The sequence below is a fragment of the Sphaerodactylus townsendi genome, linkage group LG05, assembly GCF_021028975.2.
Source record: "Sphaerodactylus townsendi isolate TG3544 linkage group LG05, MPM_Stown_v2.3, whole genome shotgun sequence".
Lineage (NCBI taxonomy): Eukaryota > Metazoa > Chordata > Lepidosauria > Squamata > Sphaerodactylidae > Sphaerodactylus > Sphaerodactylus townsendi.
This window is the reverse complement of record NC_059429.1, coordinates 20,841,101-20,865,224: the sequence shown is the minus strand read 5'-3', so window position 1 is coordinate 20,865,224 and position 24,124 is coordinate 20,841,101. Positions and strand designations below refer to the sequence as shown.

The window sequence follows — 24,124 nt, the reverse complement described above, 5'->3', positions numbered from 1 at the left end:
GGGGCGGAAAACAATACAGCAGATGCTCTGCACTATTTCTGGTACCCTTCCCTGATCTTTAGCACTGACTTTTTCCCCACATCACCCTGTTATAGGGACATAAAGATTCTTGCAGGTCATTCAGTGCAGTGCTGATTCTGTGGTTTTAGGCATTTCATGGGAAGGAAGGCAAGAACGGACAACTCATAGCTTGGCTTTCGTGGCCCTTCCTTGCACACCCAGGGTTAAAGCTGATCACCACTTTGGGGTCCAGAATTTTTCTCCAGGTCAGAGATCCTGGAGGTTTTTTGCCTGCATGGTGTAGTGGTTAAGAGCAGGTGCACTCTAATCTGGAGAACCGGGTTCGATTCCCCGCTCTGCCACTTGAGCTGTGGAGACTTATCTGAGGAACCAGATTAACTTGTGCACTCCAACACATGCCAGCTGGGTGACCTTGGGCTAGTCACAGTTCTTGGGAGCTCTCTCAGCCCCACCCACCTCAAAGGGTGTTTGTTGTGGTGGGGGGGGGGGAGGGAAAGGAGATTGTAAACCCCTTTGAGTCTCCTTACAAGAGAGAAAGGGCGGATATAAATGCAAACTCCTCTTCTCTCTTTGGGCATAGAGCAAAGTCACTGGGTGAAGGATCATTATGAATTTCCTGAGCTATGCAAGAATGTTGGGTAGATGATGCTAGAGGTCCCTTCCAGCTCTATTCTTCTCTAAGCTAAATCTAAACTAGAGACTGAACATAACATATAAGCAGCAATCCTGTTCTCCTTTCATCCTATGCCTGGCTCCTCGGTTTAAATTTATTTAGTGGAGCTGTTATAAATATTGTATTGTTCTTCTTGATCCCTCATGTCATTTATTTTATTTACTTGGATTATGACTTGTTCTTTCCCCAAGCGCAGCATCAGTTGTTCTGCCCTCCACAGCAAAAAAGGTGATGCAAACCTGGATTTCCCAGGTCCTGGGTTTGGACTCCAACCACTACTCAACACTGCCCCTGCATTTTTATTGTGAATTGCATATTTAATGTCTTTATTCAGTCTTTAAGGTTAGTCAGAAGCTCCTTCCCAAGAGGCTCGTGAGGTAAAAAGAAATTCTCTTTAGAAGAAGAAGAGTTTGGATTTATATTCCCCCTTTCTCTCCTTTCTCAAAGGGGCTTACAATCTCCTTTCCCTCCCCCCCCCCTCACAACAAACACCCTGTGAGGTGGGTGGGGCCGAGAGAGCTCTGAAAAGCCCAAGGTCACCCAACTGGTGTGTGTTGGAGTGCGCAAGCTAATCTAGTTCACCAGATAAACCTCCACAGCTCAAGTGGCAGAGCAGGAAATCAAACCTGGTTCTCCAGATTAGCGAACCTGCTCTTAACCATTACGCCATGCTGCTGCTATTATAGAGACATGAAGTATGTCTTATTTCTTAAAAAGAAAATTTATTTCTTAAAAACAAATAAATATATCAGAGCTGGCAGGTACGGCTCAAGGCAGCATACACATCAGTTAACAACAATAAATCAGTAAAAAAAATTATCTAGGTCCCAGCACCATAAACTCCAATAGGGATAGATACCTAAAAGCAAAATGTAAACAAAATCCCTCACAATCCACATTCATGCATATGTTTGGGAAAAACAAAAGGGGAAAAGGTGGGAAGAAATTGGGAATGAAAAGAAGAGAAGAAGAAGAGTTTGGATTTATATCCCCCCCCCCTTTCTCTCCTGCGGGAGACTCAAAGGGGCTTACAATCTCCTTGACCTTCCCCCCTCAGAACAAATACCCTGTGAGGTTGGTGGGGCTGAGAGAGCTCCGAGCAGCTGTGACTAGCCCAAGGTCACCCAGCTGGCATGTGTGGGAGTGTACAGGCTAATCTGAATTCCCCAGATCAGCCTCCACAGCTCAGGCGGCAGAGCAGAGAATCAAACCCGGTTCCTCCAGATTAGATTATGGAACGTAGCGCTGCTTTACCAATGCCTCCTACGCCACTGCTGCTCCTAGAAGCTAGAATGGATACTGTTGCTGTCCACAGCCATGAGCCTGGAGTGTCAGCTCTGTCCTACAGACCCGGCAAAACTGTACTAAGTCCTACAGTGCCTGGGTTTCCCTTGACAGTGCAGTCCACTAAGCTGGGGCCAACGCCGAAAAGGCTCTGTCTCTGGACAAGAGTAGTCGGACAGCTTTCAGACCTCAGACCATCATTAAGTTGTCGCTTGCTGAGCACAAACCTCTTGGGTGAACGTATTGGCAGTCTTGTGGCTATGGAGGCCCCAGACAATTTAGGTCAAAAATTTCAAACAAAGAAAAGTTCGAGACAAAACTCCTCCCTCCTCTAGCTACCCTGTTTCTCCGAAAAGAAGACATCCCCTGAGAATAAGACGTAGTAGAGCTTTTGCTGAAGGGCGAAATATAAAGCATCGCCCGAAAGGAAGATGTAGCAAAGTTTTTGTTTGGAAACATGCCTGTCGAACAGAACACCAGAGCATGCAGCTGTGGAGTGGAAAAATAAGACGTCCCCTGAAAATAAGACACAGCACGTCTTTGGGAGCAAAAATTAATATAAGACACTGTCTTATTTTCAGAGAAACACAGTATCTCACCCCCTCACCTCCATCAGCCGCTGCTGCATGTATTGAGTAAAGAAATGCAGAATGCCCATTTTCATGGTCAGGGACTGGGGCACCTCCCTCCGTGGAAAGGACACGGCCTCCTGGACTTCCGTGCAGTAGCCAACGTGCCTGGAGTGAAGCAAGAGGAAGTGCTGCAAAATTATAGGGCAAGGATGGACCAAAATGCCCAATGTCTCCAAGGGAGCAAACCCACACTCTACAGCTAAGACCCTTGTCATAGAAACCGCCTGCTGCGGTCAGAAGCCAGCAAAGAAGAAAGGCCAACCAAGCATGCGCAGAGTGCCCTTCCCTGTGCTCTATCACCCGTCCATACTGCTGCTCAAATATTTGCCCTGCAGGGCACGCTTTGAGGTTACTCTGCAAAGCTGCTTGAAGGATACTGGGCTATCCTTAACCGATGCCTAGATTCCAGAGAGCAGATGAAAAGGGGTCTCCAAATAAGGGACACTCAGTTCTGCAGCGAGCCCACCTCTTCCCTGCTCTATCCTCCCTGAGAACGTCTTCATCCTTACCGTATATACTCGCGTATAAGCCAAGTTTTTCAGCCCTGTTTAAAGGCTGAGAAAAGCCCCCTCGGCTTATACGCGAGTCACCATTTTCTATTAATCACAAGGAGGCTGGGGGCGGGGCTGGGACAACCTCCCTGCCCCCGGAAGCCGCTTGTTGCTGCCCTCATCGAGGGTGAAGGGGGAACCCCGAGGCACCCTGGCTGGCTGGGCTTCCTCAAACCCTGGGAGGCAGAGGGAGCTCCTTATTTGGGCAGTGACATCAGGGGGAGTCACTGCCCAAAGAAGGAGCTCCCTCTGACTGCCGGGCTAGCTGCTTTGTCAAACCTAGCCCGGGTAGGAGTTTCCTTATTTGGGCAGTGACTCCCCCTGATGTCACTGCCCAAATAAGGAGCTCCCTCTGCCTCCCAGCTTCCCACCTCGGCTTATACCCGAGTCAATAAGTTTTCTCAGGTTTGGGCAGTAAAATTAGGTGCCTCGGCTTATACACAGGTATATGCGGTAATTCACGTATATACGGTATATACGTATATTACGGTATATACATAATTCAGGTATACACGGGTATATACGGTAATTCAGGCAGCCCTTTTCCAAACCTGGGATAGGCTACTGCGTTTGGTGGCAAAGCCTAATGAAATCTCAGGAGCCACAGCTGCCGTAAGTCAGAAGTGCCGTAAGTCAGAAGTGACTTGACAGCACTTAACACGTACAGGCATCTGGTCGTCCTTCAGCTGTTCTTTCTTTCTAGACTAAAAAGTCCCAGACTCTCCAGCCTTATCTTATAGGAAAGCTGCTCTTGAAGTCAGGCATCTCAGTTCCCCAGCCAGAGCTGGCAGTCATCGTTAATGTCCCTCAATGCCTGCTATTCAAAGGTACACTGTCCCTGAGCATGGATGCTCTATTAACCTGTGATGACTAGTGGCTGCAGACAGATCTCTCCCTTCTCCAAGGGATGCACTTCATCCCCTTTAATAAGGACATGGTTCAAATCAAAGATCCATTTAGTCCAGATTCCTGTTATCCATAGCGTCCACTCAGATGCTTAGAGGAAGTCCACAAGCAAAACATGGAGGCAACAGCCCCTCCCTCAATTTTTGCCTCCCAGCAACTGGTATTCAGCAGTAGACTGCCTCTGAAGCTGGAAGTTCCATTTATTTATCAAGGCTAACCACAACTGATAGACTTCTTCTCCATGAATTCCTGCCCCCAACGCTGCCTTATACAAGCACCCCAAAACACAGAGGAGGGGCAGGAAGATACCCACTGGCGCCGAGGGCAGAGGGCGATATGTGTTCCGTCCGCAAGCAGCACCCCTGTCGACCTGTCAGACAGCAGGTAACCAAAGCCGTACTTGTTGGAATAATCGACCCATTTGGTGACCATCCAAACAGGGCCCACGCGTCGCTGGTTCTCTGGGTTCTGCGCAGCTGCAAGGACAGAGAGGGAGGAGATACCGGTTCAGGGTTGGCTACAGGATCGAGCACTCTGAAAAACTCCAATATTAACTTCTGAAAAACATCTACGGCAGCATTCTGGTTTGACTCGCTGGGACTGCATGTGGAATTCTGAACTAAGAACAAAGATCTGCAGTTGGCCATCCTTAGTGCAAATCAGCACATCGGCAATTTTAGCAGGATTTATGCCGCTGGTCACAGGGTGGGCCAAATTGCCCTAGTCAGTGTACAGCAGAGTTCAGTTCACTTGAAGGAAGGTGAACTCTATGGCATTATGCCTCACAGAAGGTGGACTCTGTACCATTATACCAACCCCCTCACCTCCCAAGATTAGGACTGCTGTCTCAAAGGAAAGCCAAAGCAGACTTCAGCCTTACCCAGAGGGATCCTCTTCAGACAAGTCCTTAGCACTCGGTCGACTGTGTCCACAATGCCACCCTGGTTCCACTCAGCATCTCCTGAAGGGTAAGGAAATGGGGTGATGAAATGGAGAAAACCCAGAGATCTAGGCCACAGTGCCCGACTCCCTTAGACTTAATGGTTGCTCTTGGGCAGTCAGAGGTCATGGGGTCAGCCATTCGAGTTCCCTCCCTCTCAAGCCGGACACCTTTTGGGGACTAATCCATCACAACATGGCGACTCTTCTTGGAGAATAAGAGAATATAGGGGCCAGGACAATATAGGGGCTGGTTGAAGGTTTGTAATACCCAACCCACGAACAAACATCTGTGTGAAAAGACCCAGAGTCAAAAACAAAAGTCATTAAATCCTTTCATATCGGTTTCCAGTGGCATTGGGAGACATTAATGTGTTTAAGCGGTGTATATTACCATATATACTCGCATATAAGTCTACTTTTTCAGCACATTTTTGTGCTGAAAAAGCCCCCCTCGACTTATACGTGAGTGAGGGTCCCACTTAATTCTTGTGTGGCGTTCCCCCTCTCCTGTCTTCACTCTCTCCTGCCTTCTTCTCTGCCTCCCCCCTTTCAGCCGCTTTCTCTGTCTCTGCTTCGCTCTCCTCTGCCTTCTTCTCTGCCTCCCCCCTTTCAGTCGCTTTCTCAGCTTCCTTCTCTGCTTCACTCTCCTCTACCTACTTCTCTGCCTTCCCCCTTTCAGCCACTTTCTCTGCTTCTGCCTTGTGGTCGGTGGCAGAGACCTTGGGATTGGTGAGAGGGGGGTCAGTGGCAGAGACACCCAAATAGCGCCCAACCGTATCTATTTTTATTTTTGAAATTTACCAGTAGCTGCTGCATTTCCCACCCTAGACTTATTCTCGAGTCAATAAGTTTTCCCAGTTTTTTGTGGTAAAATTAGGTGCCTCGACTTATATTCGGGTCGACTTATACACGAGTATATGTGGTACACATTTTTTGTTATGTGGTATTGAGAGCTGGTGTGGTATAGAGTTTTGAATGGCCTACTAGGAGGATCTCAGAGATTAAGTTCAAGTCTATCCTTTGCCACAGAAATTTGCTGGGTGACCTTGTGCCAGGCCCACACTCTCAACCTAACCTTCCTTACAGGATTGTTGTGAACATGGAGGAGAGGAGAGAGACATAAGACACTCGGAGTCCCTGTCGAGGAGAAAGGTGTGATATAACTGAAGTATTGATTGAATTCCAGATTGTCTTCAAGGTTCTGATACTGACCTTTAAGGCCCGTTATACCTTCAGGACAGCTTTTCCCCATACTGCCCACAGAGGACCCTGCGGTCCTACAATGACCATCTCCTGGTGATCCCCGGCCCCAGGTTATAAGGTTGGCTTCCACTAGAACAAGCCAGGGCCGTTATGGTCCTGGTTCCCACGTGACGTAACTTGTTGCCCCAAAAAATCAGGGCTGTATATGGCATCCAGCAATTTCATACAGCAAGTAAGACAGAGGTATTCTGACACACTCATAACTAAAGCTCCTCCTGATGGATCCTCATGCATTATGTTTGGCCCCAGAACTCACACTCTGCCTTATGCTCGATAAAACTTATATGCTTGAGATTTTACATGGGTAAATGAATTAATTATTAAATCGCCGTCTGGGAGCTTTATGAATCTTTTTTAACTATTTGTTTTGTCATTTATTGTTTTGTTGACTGTGTTAAATATGTATGTTAGCTGCCCCGAAGGGTGGGGTATAAAGTCAAATAAAATACAATAAATAAAAATAAATGCTGTTCCAAACATCTCCTCAACCTGGGAGGCCTGAGGCAATCATCCAGGTAAGGCAGGATAACCATGAAGTTTAAAAAATTATTATTTCTTTATTTTATTTCTTTATTTAAAACATTTCTTAGCCCACTTTCTGCCTTATAGCAGAGGTGGGATCCAGCAGGTTCTCACCAGTTCCCGAGAGTGGGTTACTAATTATTTGTGTGTGCCGAGAGGGGGTTACTAATTGGGTCTGCTTTTCCGCTAGAAATTCCATTAGGTCCAAAAATCATAAAGTCCTGTTGTTTCCTATGTGGCTGGTTAGCAAAGGTAGAAAACGGGATAATTCTCCCTGTTGGGCTGTTTTAAAAACATGTTTTAGAAATATGGTAAAGTTCCTTGTTTAAGTAAAGTATCCTTCTTTTGATTTCTAGAAACAAAATTAAGTATTTGAAAGTATTAAGTATTTGACAGGCAGTCAATTAGAGGAGAAGTAGTTATTTCTGTTGGCAGTAGATGATAGGACTTGCTATAATGAGTTTAAATTATGGACAGAAAGATACCAGCTGGAAATTAGGAACTTTTTTTTTTACAGTAAGAGTTTTTTACAGTAACAGAGAAATTATTAATGCCCCGCCCCCGGAATGCCCGGCCACGCCCCCGTCGTGCCCCACCCAGCCCCATTGGTGCTACGCCACTGTTTGAATCCCACCACCATGGGAACCTGTTACTAAAATTTTTGGATTCCACCACTGCCTTATAGGAATTCAAAATGGCTTATCATGCAAATAAGAATAAAATGTCATTTTTTATTCTTGTATTCCATTCCATCCTTGGAATTACCTTTGAGATCGACCGCCACTGGGCTGGGCTGCTGATATTGACACTGATATTGATGTTTGGATTCTGAAGCTGTAGAGCTATTGGATGTTTAAAAGGTTTTAACTAAGATGTAGTTTATGTTTTTATGGGGGTTTGTTGATTGTCTGATTTGGTTTTGGTATTAAATTGAACACCGCCCAGAGCCCTTAGGGGATCGGGCGGTAGATCAAATCGAAATAATAAATAAATAAATAAAAACATTAGCGAAAAATTAGTACTTTAAAACTGCCAGTAGGCAGAAGAATTAATCAAATGCTCTCAAAAATAAAACCTGGATGCCAGCCTCCAGGCGGGACCTGGAGATCACCTCCAGGAGATCACCTGGAGATCACCTGGAATATAAACCCAATAAATAAATAAATTGCAACTTATCTCTGGATGACAGAGATCAGTTCCCTTGGAAGGAGGATTCTATGGCATTGTATCCCACTGAGTTCCCTGTCCTCTCCATTTTAAATTCATTCATCTTTTAGCTGTTAATTTTTAAATTATTCTTATTCTTATTATTGGATTTTTACCCCACCCATCTCCGAGGGGCTCAAGATGGCATACAACATCATAAAAACACTACTACAATTACAGCAACAATAAATATCCTATACGTTAAAAGCAATTTATACAGTACGGACAACTGAAACAACCAAAGATGGTGACTTACAAGCCCCAATTTTTAATATTGTTAGCCACTCCAAGCCTGACTTTGGTTGGGGAGAGGCAAGATATAAATTTAATTGAACAAACGAACTAACGATCCCCAAATCTCCAAGAATTTCCCAACCTGGATCTGGCAAGCCTATCCCCAATTTCCCACTGGTGGCCACAGGGGACACCTGGCAACCCTAGCTAAAAGTGTTTTCAGCCATCACCTAAAGATTGAGCGTGAACATTCTGTTAAAGCAGCAGTCACCAACCACGGGGTATGCATACCCCCAGGCAGAGGTGGGATCCAGCAGGTTCTCACAGGTTCCCGAGAGTAGGTTACTAATTATTTGTGTGTGCCGAGAGGGGGTTACTAACTGGTGATTTTGCCACGTGATTTTTGCCTTAGTTACACCCCTCCTCTCAGCAGTAGCGCGCAGAACTTGAAGCAGTCTAGCAGGAGGTGCACCGGCGTGCGTGGCAGCCTGCGCCTGCGTGCATTCGTTTCCCACCCAAGGACCGGCACAGCGGCTGTGTCCTTGCCACAGCCCTGCCCAGGAATGCCCCGCCCCCCAACTGCCTGACCACGCCCCCCGTTGTGCCCTGCCCAGCCCCATTGGTGCTATGCCACTGTTTGAATCCCACCACCATGGGAATCTGTCACTAAAATTTTTGGATCCCACCACTGCCCCCAGAGTGGGGGCAGTGGGATAAGCACCAGAGTGTTTGGGGACATATGAAAAGAATATGTAACAGGCTTGCTATTATGGGGGTACAAATTTAGAGAAATGGGTCGCCAAGGGGCGTGCGAGTGAAAAAAGGGTGGGAAGTGTTGTGTTAAAGTGAAGCAGGTTACATCCTTCCACAGGTTGCTCTTTTACCTGTGGTTGAAGTATGGATGTTCAGTTACCTCCGGAGGATGTGAATTGATCTAAAACGTGGCTTGAATTTGAGCACAGAGCAACTTTTTCCGCTTCAACCACAGGTCAGGGGTCCCTCTGCCATACTGAAGACTGGGGCAGGTATGAGGCACAGCACATTGGGAGGTTGACAGTATGGTGACCTGTTCATATTCCATTATTGACCATTGTCCCTTGCACTGTTGGGGGCCACCTTTTTCCCCTGGCGCTGACCCTGTGCCTTTAACAGCAACCTGATCCACAGAATTGCTCCCCACACCTATCACTTATTTCCAAGAAAAGTTCATCCCACCAGCTTCCCCTTCCTCCCCCCGCTCCCCTCCCGGTAATGGTTTCCAGCTCCTCGTCCACTCACTTTGGGCTTCGGCGCAGTTGTTGTTCAAGGATCCCTTCATGAGCAAATGAACAGGGAAGCTACTGGGGTCTTCCAGGAGGTTTATGCTCTCCTTTTCCGGTTCCTGGGTTAAGTGGAAGGAGCAGGGAGACAAAGAAGCGGTCTATGAATCCGGTAGCACAAAAGGAATAAAACTCCCACGTCTCCCTACAAGCATTATGTGGCTCATATGAAAACCCTAGACCAGGGGTATCCAACACTGCCCCCCCTAGATTCCCATCAGCCCCTACTTCTGGACATGGGGGCTCCAGTTGGCCACCATGACATGGACACCAATTGTATAGATCACTGTAGTCTTACATACTGAAAGAGTCTTCTCCCCCCCCCCCCCCCCCACATTTCTCAGCTAAACTTGGTGGGGTCTCTCTAGTTTCATGAACTAGATGAGGATGGAGTTCTTTGGGAAAGGGAAAAAGAGGATTTAAAAAGATGGAGTTCTTGACAGTTTCATACATACTGCGTAATGAAGAAGAAGAAGAAGAAGAAGAAGAAGAAGAAGAAGAAGAAGAAGAAGAAGAAGAAGAAGAAGAAGAAGAAGAAGAAGAAGAAGAAGAAGAAGAGGAGGAGGAGGAGGAGGAGGAGGAGGAGTTTGGATTTATATCCCCCCTTTCTCTCCTGTAAGAAGACTCAAAGGGGCTTACAAGCTCCTTTCCCTTCCCCCCCAACAAACACCCTGTGAGGTGGGTGGGGCTGAGAGTCCAAGGTCACCCAGCCAGCATACGTTGGAGTGCACAAGCTAATCTGGTTCACCAGATAAACTTCCACAGCTCAAGTGGCAGAGCGGGGAATCAAACCCAGTTCTCCAGATTAGGGTGCACCTGCTCTTAACCACTACATTACGCCAGCTCTTTCAATGCTCTTTCGCCATGGTTTGCAAGTGCCTATGGCCATTTCACACAATCAAATGCACTGGCAAAGTGCAATGGAAGTGGGTTGAAAGTGCAGGATTCTGGGTCCATGACAGCTTCTAACAGACCTGGCGATCCCCCCAAATTACAGTTCATCTCCAGACTAAAGAGATCAGTTTCCCTGCAGAAAATATTCTTTGGGAAACGGACTCTAAGGTACTGTACCCAACTGAGGTCCTGGACTTCTCCATGCTCCACCCTCAAATCCCAAGGAGTTTCCCAACCTGGATCTGGCATTCTTACACACACCTCATCTCCTGCCAGAGGGGATCAGTCAACCCTAGAGAGGAGCCTGCCCCCACCCCTCGTTTTTCGTCCTCCGTCCCCATTCTTATGGGAGCAGAACGGCAAAGTGGTTAAGAGCAGGTGTACTCTAATCTGGAGAACCGGGTCTGATTCCCCGCTCTGCCACTTGAGCTGTGGAGGCTTATCTGGAGAACTAGATTAGCCTGTGCAGTCCAACACATGCCAGCCGGGTGACCTTGGGAGAGTCACAACTTTTCAGAGCTCTTTCAACCCCACCCACCTCACAGGGTGTTTGTTGTGGGGGGTGGGGAAAGGAGATTGTAAGCCTCCTTACAGGAGAGAAAGGGGGGTATAAGTCCAAACTCCTCCTCCTCCTCCAAATAGCTACAATGCAGTCACAATTCCCAAGTTCTCTGCTACAATTTGGGATGCATTCTGTTTTTAATCGAAACCCCCCACTTCAATTCCCTTACCAGGCTGGGATGCTGTTCCAGTGGGCACTGCAGCAATCCTTGCAGGGGTCTCTCTTCTGCTTCCTGGGGGGTGGGGCTCACTGGGTGGGGGAAGACACAATGCAGCCATGGGTCAGCTTCCTGGCAAAACAGGTGGGCTTTGTGCACACATTAACAATCGACATCTTGCATTTGCACTAACCAAAGGTTCGCCGGAGTAGCTTAACGCACGAGGCACGGATCGACACGCAGAAGGAAACGGTCCTAAATCAACAGCTTTGATTTTAGGAGTAGATGAACAACAATAATTTTAAAATTATATTTGGCCAGGATTTATCTGGCACCTGAAGAACAGGGTCTCTCCCTCGTCCCCAAATTATTTGCCTAGATTTTTACTAGCAATGAATTAACAGTTTTAAATGATTTTTTTAAAAATTGCAAACCCAGACCTCAACTGGAAGAATGGGGAGGGAAGAAGTTATGTCCACCCAGCCCAATTGATTACGATGTGTAAGGTGAATTTCTTTATTCTCAAGGCACGTTTTCTTAAGACAGGGTAGTTACTCGTTCACACATGCATGGGCCGACAGGGTTTAAGGCAGGGTTTGGTTTTGAATGGGGACCTGTGTTGGTGGAGTATCCCTGCTCCCCACCATTTCTGCCTTGAAGAAACTGGCATTTTCCACACCCGTGACAAAACAGACCAGAGACAACTTGATGCATTTACGTAAAGCTCATTGTTTCCACTGTGGTTCTTGAAATACATCAGGCTGTAATGAATAGCATTATTAAAAATGGTTACAATGCAAACTTAAACCAGGCCAGTATTCATTCATTCATTCATTCATTCATTCATTCATTCATTCATTCATTCATTCATTCATTCATTCATTCATAATCAATTTTATATACCGCCCCTCCCCCGAAGGGCTCTGGGCGGTGAACAACACAATAACAAATAATCACATTAAAACCCCATTTAAAACAGCGGATTAAACAAGATTACAGCGGCATCCAGCATAAAACTTCGTAAAACTTAATAAACCCACCCTGGAAGAAACAAACCCAGAGAGCTGAGGGCCCCATAGAAATTAAGGGCCCAGAGTGTAAAAGTGGGAGTGAGTGAGTGGCGCGCATCAGCGGTCGGCCCCTCCAAACACCCGGCGGAACACCAGTCTTACAGGCCCTGCGGAACTCTCCAAGATCCCGCAAGAGGTCTCGGATAGCTGGTGGTAAAGTGTTCCACCAGGCAGGGGCCAGGGCTGTAAAGGCCTTGGACCGGGTAGAGGCCAACCGCATCATCGAGGGGCTAGGGACAACCAGCAAGTTGGCCTCTGGCGAACGCAGAGGCCGTACAGGGACATATGGGGTAAGACGGTCCCAAAGGTACGAAGGTCCCAGGCCGCGTAAGGCCTTAAAGGTAAGTACCCATACCTTATGAATGATTCGGAACTCAACCGGGAGCCAATGCAAGCGACGTAACACAGGTTGAATGTGTTCTCTAAGGGCACCACCTGTGAGCACACGCGCCGCTGCATGTTGTACCAGTTTCAACTTCCGGATCAGACGTAAGGGAAGGCCCGGATAGAGCAAGTTACAATATGAAAAACGCTGGTTTCATTTGACTCCTGATTTGGACTCTGGATTCGTCCAGATCAGGTTCCTAAACACCCAGGTTGCTTTCCTTTCTCTGCGCAGTAGTGGATCGTTGACCCAGCGCTTGGGATGATCAAAACAAAGCAAGGTTGCCTCTGAGCATGGGTTGAGTGCTTTTCAAGTCTGCAGCTTGGATTCAGCAGAACATCTGTGCTATCCTCGAGGACCCCCTCTCGCATTTTAAAAGCTATTCCCTGCTATAGCTCCCTGGCCTCTCCCTCCTATTCTCGTCTCCTCCAGCTAATAATATTCAGGCTAAGAATACTCACCCGTTCTTGACTCTTGGCAGGGGGATCCCCGAAAGAAAACCTTGGCAGCCTTCTGGAAGAATTTGCTGAGAGGGTTGGGAAGAGTGAACATGGGTGCAGAATGACAAGCCCGAGATGAGAGCCGGGAGGGAGTGAAGCCCTGGTGGGGAGATACAAAATTGGGGGGGGATACAGATTATTTCCTGCAAATGAGTTCCAGGTTGCTGTAAAATGCTCAAGGTACAAAGGTCAGCTACAGAATGTGGGCAAGCGGTGCAGCTTCTGGTTCAAGTGAAATTTCATTTTGTCTTGAAATAATCCCTTTGGGTACTAATTGGGGCAGTGGTGGGATCCAAAAATTTTAGTAACAGGGTACCTCGCCAGTCCCCCCTCAGCAAAGGGGGCAGAGGCGTATCTAGGCAAACCTGAGCCCTGGGCAAAACCTGAGTTGGATCCCCCCCCCCATGTACAGCCACCCCACCACGACCCCCAAAATTTTTTTTGCACCAGGTCATTTCTAAATCATCATCACATTATAGAAAATGCCCCAACTCACAAATCTGAACACAGTAATGGTGAAACACACAGGTTCTTTGATAGAGACTGGTGAGATAAAAGGTACGAAAGGCTGAGAACCAATGAATTGCAGTACCTGAAAGGGATTAACCCAGTTCAGGGAGTTACATTATTAGTCGCAATTGCTATATGGAACCTTCACGTTCAAAGGCAGTCTGCCTCTCGGGGAGGCGAGGGCGTGGAGATGGAAAAGCGGACCCAATTAGTAACCCCCTCTCGGCACACACAAATAATTAGTAACCCACTCTCGGGAACTGGTGCGAACCTGCTGGATCCCACCTCTGAATTGGGGGAGGGGGGGAGGAAGTGGGTTAGAAATAAGATCAAAAGAAGAACCAGATTAAGAGGAGTGGAGAGAAAGGGAAAGTTGGGCCTAGACCCTGGACTGAGACCAGAAAGGTAGGCAAAGGAGATTGAGAAGCATGTGAGTTAGGAAGCCGTGGAGAAAAGAAGGAATGATTCAGAGAATGCTGGCAGGTTTTCTTCACAGCGAGAGCTAGAAACTTGCTTTCTGTCTCTCCAGTTATGTATTATAACGAGGAGGCCTTGCAAAGAGTACATAATCAAACTGGTAGATTTATTAACAGAACTGGCTGCTAGCTGAAGTGGCAAGGGTTTTTCTTTGGAGAATTCCAGCATGTCTGGAATTCCAGAATGGCAAACCAGGAGAACCAATATACTTCACCCAGACTGCTTCTCCAGAACTACAAGAGATCAGTAGCGCCTCTAAAGCTGTGCCTATCTGGGATTTACATGGCCGTAACCTGCTTTATTTGGACTGGCAGTTGGCTGCTACCTATAAACTATAACAGGTTCAGGGGATTAGGACATCTCATTAATCTGGTTTAAATTAGGTTTTTATGTATTGCAATAAATGTATAAGGATAGATTGACTTTACTAAGCCACTGGGATGGGGAGGAGAAGATATCCATATAGTTGAGCCAAATACTTTTAATCACTGGTTTAGACAGGATCTGCAAGTTGTCTGATCCAGTCAGGATCTGCCCCCAAAGAGCCCCTGTGATCAGTCTTTGCAGCCTCGACTATGAAGTGCCACAAGAACAGAGAATGCACAAGGAACCTGTGGAATGCAGTGGATAAATCACAGAAGGGTTACTTAAAATGCAACTACCAATCACTCCTGCAAGTAAGCCATGCCGCAGACTGTAAAGAGAAGCAAGATCTATTTCCTGGTAAGGCTATTGTGGCACAGCGGTTAGAGGGCCGGTTAGAGGACCCTTATTCAAATCCCCACTCTGCCACTAAGTTCACAGGCTGACTTTCAGTCAGTCTCGCCCTCTCAGTCCGACCTCCTTCACAAGGTTGTTGTGCGGACACAAAGGAAAAGAGACAGCCAAGGTGGGATGAAAATGCACCAGGTAGATAGATCCTAGCCAGCTTAGCCCTTGTTCGGACCAAGGATTCCTTCTTGATAGCAATATTTCACTGATGAATGGAGTGAAATTATTTATATCTGCTTCTTACTATATCACTTCTCAAGATAGCTTTCAGTAGTTATTAAAATTACAGTTATTTATGTGCTTTATTTCTACTCTGCCTTTCTCCCCAAAGCGGAGACACAAAGCAGCTTTATGTAGTTCTACTTCATTTTATCCTCACAACAGCCCTGAGAAGTAGGCGAGGCTGAGTGTGGGACTAGCCCAAAGTTACCCATCAAGCTTCCAGAGGAGGGATTGGAACCTGTGTTCCTTAGATCTCAGGTAGAATTGCTCTTCCAGATAGCCCATATCATTCCTGGCCAGCATGGCTAATTGGCCATGCTGGCCGGGCTGATGGGAACTGTAGTTCCTGAACATCTGAGAGCTCTCAAGAGGTTCCCTACCTCAGAATCCTAGAATTCCAGAGCCCAGACAGCATTTTATCAGCCCCTGCCAGCAGGGCCAATTGTACCAGATAGATATTGGCCATGCTGGCAGGGGCTGATGGGATTTGTAGTCCATTAACATCTGGAGAGCCGCAGGTTGCAGACTCCTAGTCTGACAGCCTAATTGCTATGGCACCATCAGTAAAGCAGGCTCATGGTAGAGAGCCAGTAAGTAGTGGACTTTAAAAATGATTTATGTAAAAACAATGTGCTGAGAAATTGTATAGATGTGTGTATATATATGTATATGTGTCTTTAATTGCAGATGTACCCATCAGAAGCCTCCATCATTTAACTGGATGAAACATTAATTACACTGAAGAAGATATGCAAAAAACGTCTCATACGTGCAAAGTGTTTTTGTATGAATGACGTATCTTTATGAATGAAATTGTATATATTTACGAATGATGTATACTCATATGAATGACGTATCTTTATGAATGAAATTGTATATATTTAGGAATGAAGCTTTGATTTTGGAATTGATCTGAATGGACTATTGATAAGAATGGATAAGTATTGAATACTGATGATAGAAATATTATACTGTGTTTAAATGCAGATGGCAAACTGACTATAAAAATCAATAACTATAAAAATTACTGCAGTATATGAAAAATGAATATACTGATTTGAATAATAGCCTGGGTGCAACGGGTGTTTATTTGTGTGTATTGCCATCAGTAAAACAGCCATAACTAGCTAAAAGCCACAACAGACTGAATAAGACCAATGATCTTGGATTTTTCCATAAAATCGAAGGAACAGGAATGTTAGTGTGATCCAGAGGGTGAGTGAAAGAAACCCACTTGACACCCACCCCTTCCCAAAATTATATCAGCCCCTGCTCGACCTGTTATGGCTCAGCCTGGTCTGACTGGAGAACCCTTGTGAGAAAGACTCAGATGGAGAGGAAAGGACAGTTTTGGCTCCAGACTCCCAGGTACTTCCTGTAAATGCAGAGCCTGAGCAATCAGTAGTTCCTGCAGGATCAGGTCCAGAGGTTCAGGCAGAGCATTCAGGCTGGGATCCACAGCCAGGTCCAAGCTCTGAGATTCCCCAGCCAGGGTCTAGCTCTGAGACTCTTCAGCCTCCTGATACTAACCCAAAGGGGACCCTGTCACCCGTACCCCCCACCCCCCACGCTCCAGGAGCAACACATGCGGAGACTGCGTGCTAGTTTACAGCAAAGGAGACGCAGCAGCCTGTCAGCAGCTATGGGGCGAGCTGGATTAGATGCAAAGTCTTTGCAGGAGCCAAACTAAAGTAACCCAGTTATTGCACAAGGGAATGGGAGGCTGGCTATAAAAGAGAGGTTGCAGCAGAGCTAGCTTGTGGCAGCAATGCTGTGGTTTAGTTGCAGGTTACTGTTTCTTGTCTTGCCTGGATTCCTTGCTTTGTGCACATCAAACATCTGAACCTGATAAGACCTGTGTGTGGACTATCCTTGGTTCCTGAGGGCCTGTCTACGACACCACCCCAGGGCTTGAGGAAATATGTCCATACAAGAAATCTTGCGGCAACACACATTTGCCCATTTGCGTAATCAGACCATGGTTCCACAATGCCTTCTGTGTCCACCCTAGTGGTACTCCTCTGTTATCTCTTTGGACCCATTCCCCTTTCAGCTTATCATGTAGGGTTCAACAAGCCAACATGGCCACCATCATCCTATCCCCATACCTGGGTAAAAAATACATGGTTGAGGGCTTCCTCCAAGCTAGGTCGGGCAGCTGGGTCTGGAGCCAGGAGTTTTCCAATCAGGTCTCGGGCGCTGGGTGAGAGGTGACTGGGCATCGGATAGCGGCCCTCTTGGATACGCTGATACATCTCCTGCTTGTGGGTAATCTCAAATGGGGAGCAGCCAGTCAGTGCCGTGTACCTGCGGGGAGAAACCAGCCAGTCTGGGATATTTCTGCTTGGTTCTACTGTGCAGTAGACTGTGGTTATCATTGGAGTCCATTAAATTTAGATGGATCCTTTCTGCTGCGCACAGATTCTGAATTTATAGCATGTTCACTTGAAATGCTAGGGGGAAGGGAGGGGATTCAGCTGATTTAGCAACACTTCTAATAGGCAGTGGTGGAGCTACAAGGGGACGGTGGGGTGCGCCGTGCACTGGGTGCATGCCTGGGGGGCGTAGAAAATCTCCCCCAGGCCCCTCCCCCTTACCCCACCCCCGCAGCGCTCCCCACCCCCTTCCCACATTTACTTTAGTTCCTTTCCTTTTTCTAGAACTTTTTCAGGCTGCAAAAGGCCTGTTCGCAGTAAAAATGGCCTGAGGAACTACAGTTCCCAGGAGACCTTGGGGCTCACAAGGTCTCCTGGGAACTATAGTTCCGATCAGGCCGTTTTTACTGCGAACAGGCCTTTTGCAGCCTGAAAAAGTTCTAGAAAAAGGAAAGGAACTAAGATAAGTGGAAGGGGGGCACCGCAGTGGGGTGCCACGGGGGTGCCACTGGTGGGGTCGGAAAATATAGAATGCGCACTGGGCGCAATGTGGCCCAGCTACGCCTCTGCTAATAGGAACTCTGGTGGTTTCTGCACAGTGCACTAATAATGTGTAACGTATTATTAATGAACCCGGTTTACCCTGTTCGCCTTTGCATTGGAGATTCCACCCCTCCAGGAAGTGATTGCAAACAGTCCAGGTTGCTGTGGCTCTTTTGGTTTCCCCAAAAAGATCACTAGTTTAGCCATTTTTGTAAAACCTGGGTTGAGGGAAATATAACGAGATGAACCCATTCTGGGGAAGAGCCCTGTGCGAAGTTCCTCCCCAAAATGGGATAAATAGCTTCCTCAGCTCATTATAGTTGGGCTATAACGATACATATATAAATATAGATATAAAATAATATAGACAAGACAGACAGACAGGCAGACGGACAAACGATATAGATATGCAAGCATTTGAGAAACACAAAGATCTTCAACATGGTGGAGAAAAAAAATCATAAGTCAGTTAGCAAATATTTTTAACTGATCTGTTCAAATAAACGATTGTGTCTTCCTACCCACCCCTGACCATGCGAGATGTATGTTACAGCCCAAGTCACTTTGGTTATAAGGATGGTTTACAGTCTCAAACTCAAGACAGCATAGGAATGTGATCAAATTCAAGCCAGATAAGGAGGCTTTGGGCCTGAAGAAAAATCCTTCGAAAGCGGACTTCTTGTGCTTGGCTTCCAGAGTCCTGTTTACAATTGGACTAGTTATACTTGACTCTCAGCATCTTGTTTTTAAAAATGATGTCAGAATATAAACAGAATATCAATACAGGTTCTTCCTGTGTTCAGAGTTCTATTGTAACTTATATATAATAGGTGATTATTGTTTTTATTGCACTGTGACACTTTATTATAAATTTCATCAACATTTATTGGTTGTCTTGTTGTATGCAACAGGGAATGGATTGAATTTGTATGCCATTGTACTTGCCACTCCCAGGTTTGGTGTTTTCTTTCCTACCCACCCATTACATGCCAGCAGAAAAATACAGGCAATGGGGAAAAACTCAGTCAATTGACTGGAAACTTCCACTATACATGGTTTAGCAGACCTTGTCTTTTACTGCACAGTTACTCACATGATGCAACCCAGAGCCCAAATGTCTGACTTGAACGAGTGCCCCTTTTTAGCAATGACTTCAGGAGCCAGGTAGTTGGGGGTACCGCATACAACTCTGTGGAATTGGGGTAAGGGGGTACAGGAGGAGAGCAAAAACAGCAGTTAAGTCCACTGAAGATAAAAGACAAGAAACACTGTGCAAGCACAAAGATTAGGCTTTGCTGTTATTTTCTTGTGGCATGAGGTTCCAGGGGCAATAGCCAAATTCCAGGGATGCATGTAAAGCTGAAAAAGCAAGCTAAGGATTAGAGAAGTGAAGTACAAAGCTCAGTGAAGTACAAAGGCAGTCAATGGAAGCCGATTTCCTGTCCTCATTTAACTCACAAGAAACACAGTCCGGTTTGCAATCGAGTCCCAATTTCTTTCAAAGTTTTCTTTGTATAACCTTAACTTCAGAGACTGGGAGAGAACTGAACTGTACTCCTTTACAGTTTAGAAGTGTTCTGATTTTGAAACATGGGGCTTTGTCCCTTCCAGTATGACAGCCAGCACGGCGTACTGGTTACACTTACAGACAAGGATCTTGAAGACCCCAGTTCAAATCCCCACACTGTCATGGAAGCTTGCTAGTGACTTTGATCAGTCACATGCTCTTTATCTAATCTGCCTATGTTGTACAGATAAAATGGAGGACAGCTGGTTTGTATCCATGTTGGGTAGAAGAAGAAGGGTTTGGATTTATATCCCACCTTTCTCTCCCATAAGGAAACTCAAGGCGACTTACAATCACCTTGTGAGGCAGGTGGGGGCTGAGAGAATACTGAGAGAACTGTGACCAGTCCAAGGTCATGCAGAAGGCTTCATATGTATGAATGGGGAAACAAATCTGTGTCACCAGATAAGAGTCTGGTGCTCATGTGGAGAAGTGGGGAATCAAACCTGGTTCTCCAGACTAGTATCCACCTGCTCTTAACCACTACACCATGCTGGACATAAATATGAATTAAAAAAATTAAAATCAATACATTCCAGAAATGCATGTTTCACCTTTCACAGCACTCACCCCCGTCTCCTGTTAGCCTGTTTCTCTTGGATCGCCAACCCCAAGTCTCCAATCTTCACCTGCATGTTTTTTGTGATGAAAAAGTTACCTGGAAAGGCAAAGGGATAAAGGTGCTATATCATCCTAGCCAGAAAGGGTCTACATTTTCAATCTCGATATGAAATATCCTCAAACCTCAGGCAGAAATTCCTAGGTTCGCCACTGTGCTTGCAATGTAGATAGCAGTGGCATCTCGGGGCCTCTCCGCGAAGGGCGGGGTAGCCTATCTTTCCCTAGACCTTGGGAAGGGCCCAAGCTCTTCTTTTCCTGCTTGTGCTTTATGTAGATGGGGGCAGGGAAGGGAGTGATCAACAGAGGTAATAAAGCTATGGGCATTTGGGGGGTGGGTTAGAGCGGGCTTTGCAAAAGCCAGGGGTTCAATGTTCCTTCCAATAAAGACTTCCGATTGAGAAAATCCAGAGTCTGTCACTGAATGAATCATAGACCTGACATTGGGTTGCCAACTCTGGGTTGGGAGATACTTGGAGATATGGGGGGGGGGGCATCCTAAGGAGGGTGGGGTTTGGGGAGGGAAAGGACTTTGATGGGGTACAATGCCCTATGCCAGTGATGGCGAACCTATGGCACGGGTGCCAGAGGTGGCACTCGGAGCCCTCTCTGTGGGCACGCACACACAGAGTTCATCATGTGGGGGGCAGAAAATCACTCCCCCCCCACACACACAAACATCTAGGATGGCCTAGGCCACTGAGCACGATGTGCGTGCACTGCGGTGAGCAGGGAGGACTCGGCTGGTGGGCCTGGTGCCTGTGCTCCAGGTGGCTGCTGCCTGCGGGGGGCAGAGGAGGCAGAGATGCTAGAGAGGCACAGAGTGGTGCACGCGGGACTTGCTGGAGGCTAGAGCAGACTGGCCCCTGCTTGAGCAGGTGGGGCGGAGGAAGAGGGAGCCAACCATTTTTTTCTAAACTGTCCTCAGCTATTCTGTGCCAATTCACCTGTTGGCACTTTATGAGCAACAAGTGGGGGGCTTTAGCTTGCAATTTGGGCACTCGGTCTCCCCGTGGTTCGGCTTATCACTGCCCTCGGCACCCAACCTTCCAAAGCAGCCATCTTCTCCAGGCGGACTGATTTTGGCTGCCTAGAGATCAGCTGGAATCCCAGGAGATCTCCAACAACCTGCAAGTTGGCCACTCCAGTAATAGGTCATTGCTGTATGGAAGGCAGGGAAGTCACCTCAGAGCAGAAAGAGCTCTGTGGGCAAGTGCCCACACATCTTTGTAAACACATGGGGGGGGGACCTCTTTTCAATGCTCCCCTTCCCACCTCTGTGCTCCTGCCTGACGCTCGCTGAGTTTGCAACATGCGCGATGACAGGCTGAGGGCTGGGTGGGGGCGCGTGTGAAAGACAGAGATTCTTGCACGACGCAGACCCAATTAGAGTTGCATTCCCCACTGGAGTCCTTTGCCCAGAGAGCCCCCAAGGTCCCGCCTGCAATAACAGGATGAGCTCACCTCGCAGGCATCCTCCACTGCTCAGCCCGAGACAGCCGGCTAGCCGGCCCGTTGAGACTGTGTATTTTTAATCCCTGCTTCGAAACTTCGCCCTGTGAGAGCCTGGGACGAAGGGCGGATTTGGGGCAGTGGGTGATTAACTTCCCCGGCGTTATTTGGCAGGCTCTTCTTCACCAAGATTATGATTTAGCACACATGAGCCAGCCGGCAGAGACCAAATATCTCAGGCCGAGTCAAGTCAGGGAGGCCTAACCGAAGCTTTAAAAGCAGGCACGCACACCCATCCCAGGCATGCCCATGGTGCAGTCCAGGGGCCCCCCACCTTGTGCAGCCTGTGGGCACTTCTGGCATTTGGGCAGGGGGCACGGCCACCAAATAGCTGCCGCAGAAAGCGGAGCCACAGACACAGAGGAAGCAGAAGCACAGCAGAGACAAGAAGGGGTAATTTAAAACAAAAATACGCTGGAAAAGAGGGCAAGAGAGAATAAAGCAAATGCTCTGGGGGCAGCTAACATTTGAACCATCTGATTCCTATCTGCATAGCTCAATCAGAACTTCATTGGCAAATCAGACGCTCTGCTGAACAAGAACCCCGTTTGGCGCCACCCACAGACATGTTTAGGGCGGGACAAGCCAGGGCGTGAGGCCTGGGGTGGCCAGGCTCCCCTTTTGCAACGCAAGAAGCTGCTGCTGCTCAGACGGCTGGTCTACCCACCATTAAGAAGCAATGGGAAGAAGGAGGAGGAGGAGGAATTTGGATTTATACCCCCCTTTCTCTCCTGCAGGAGACTCAAAGGGGTTTACAATCTCCTTGCCCTTCCCCGCCACAACAAACACCCTGTGAGGTGGGTGGGGCTGAGAGAGCTGCAAAGACCCAGATCAGGGATTACACCCCATCAGCCTCTGTCAGCATGGCCAATTGGCCATGCTGGTAGGGGCTGATGGGAATTGTAGTTCCTGAACATCTGGAGAGCCGCAGGTTCCCTACCCCTGAACTAGCCCAAGGTCACCCAGCTGGCATGCGTGGGAGTGCACAGTTTAATCTAGCTCCCCAAACTCAAGTGGCAGAGCGGGGAATCAAACCCGGTCCTCCAGATTAGAGCGCACCTGCTCTTAGCCACTACGCCACTGCTGCTCTAGAAGGTTTACAAATTCTTAACAGCGGTTAGAGCAGCCCTCTGGAGGGCTGGTGACCCGTGACTGGAAGTAATGGTAGACCTGACCACTGGAGAGCTGGTTCCAAGATGGGGAAGACTTGCTGGATTTTTATTTTTTTGCGGGGGAGCAATTTCAGTGCTTTCCCTGGGTGCCATTTTCTGTAGATTTGCTCCTGGCCCCATCTACTTTCTAAAAACATTTGGAGGGTGCCAAGAATGGCGTTGGCAGGTGTCATGATGCCCGCAGGTGCCACGCTGGGAAGCTCCAGTCCAGCCAATCTGCTCCTTTTCCAGAGCAGAACCTCAAACCTCAACCACCACTCTCTTTTCCATTTGCTGGGCTCCCCTGTCTCTCCCTTCCTTAGACCCCAGGCATTCTGGTTCCCCACTTAAGGCTGAAATCACATCAGTCTCACGGCAAATTGGTGGGGGCTTGGGGCTCTTCTGCACGTGCAGAATAATGCACTTTCAATCCACTTTGCAGCTGGATTTTACTGTGTGGAATAGCCCAAATCCACTTGCAAACAATTGTGATAGTGGGTTGAAAGTGCGTTATTCTTCATGTGCGGAAAGGGCCCAAGTTGAGTGAGCTTTTTTTGGATCAGCTAACCGAAGCAAACTTCCTCCTGCCTGCACCCATCTTCAGACCGTGCCACCTACTCAGTTTCAGGTCCCGGTGGATGATCCCTTGTTGGTGGATGTACTGTAGGCCAGAGATGATTTGCTTCAGGTAGAACCGGACCTCCGGCTCTGTCAGCGTCTTCCGGGCTTTCAGGATGTGTGCCAAAGACTGCAGAGGGGGAGAGGCAGAAGAGATACACGACGCTGATTTCCCACAGCACATTGCGGCACCTGCAACTCATTCTATGCCTGGATCTCAAAAGGACCCCCCCGAGAGGGCAACCAAGCATTTCACTGCACTGCTCTGCAGGAGGCCGGGCTGGAACACTGCAGAGCTGGGAAGTTTTGCTCAGGAAGATAACAAAGCTACCTTATGCAGAGTCAGGCGCATCAGTCCATCTGTCTCCACCAACAGGAAGATATTTTCCAGGTCCTATCTTCCACTGGTGTCTATCTTTGAATAGGAATGGATTGGACGAAGAAGAAGAAGAAGAGTTTGGATTTATATCCCCCCTTTCTCTCCTATAGGAGACTCAAAGGGGCTGACAATCTCCTTGCCCTTCCCCCCTCACAACAAACACCCTGTGAGGTAGGTGGGGCTGAGAGAGCTCCGAGAAGCTGTGACTAGCCCAAGGTCACCCAGCTGGTGTGTGTGGGAGTGCACAGGCTAATCTGAAT

The 24,124-nt window shown here is 47.6% G+C and overlaps 1 protein-coding gene across 1 annotated transcript in view; it reads right to left on the bottom strand.

The window, feature by feature from the left end:
* LOC125433095 (serine/threonine-protein kinase PLK2-like) overlaps positions 1-24,124 on the bottom strand; it is a 38,054-nt gene that overhangs the window by 3,206 nt on the left and 10,724 nt on the right. Inside the window, exons 4-13 of the mRNA XM_048497439.1 lie at positions 23,486-23,615; positions 20,157-20,244; positions 19,113-19,208; positions 17,210-17,408; positions 13,083-13,221; positions 11,179-11,258; positions 9,513-9,615; positions 4,948-5,028; positions 4,381-4,543; positions 2,586-2,715 (exon numbers count right to left, since the gene is read on the bottom strand). Of these exons, the coding sequence (XP_048353396.1) occupies positions 2,586-2,715; positions 4,381-4,543; positions 4,948-5,028; positions 9,513-9,615; positions 11,179-11,258; positions 13,083-13,221; positions 17,210-17,408; positions 19,113-19,208; positions 20,157-20,244; positions 23,486-23,615 (1,209 nt within the window). The remainder of the gene's footprint in view (positions 1-2,585; positions 2,716-4,380; positions 4,544-4,947; positions 5,029-9,512; positions 9,616-11,178; positions 11,259-13,082; positions 13,222-17,209; positions 17,409-19,112; positions 19,209-20,156; positions 20,245-23,485; positions 23,616-24,124) is intronic.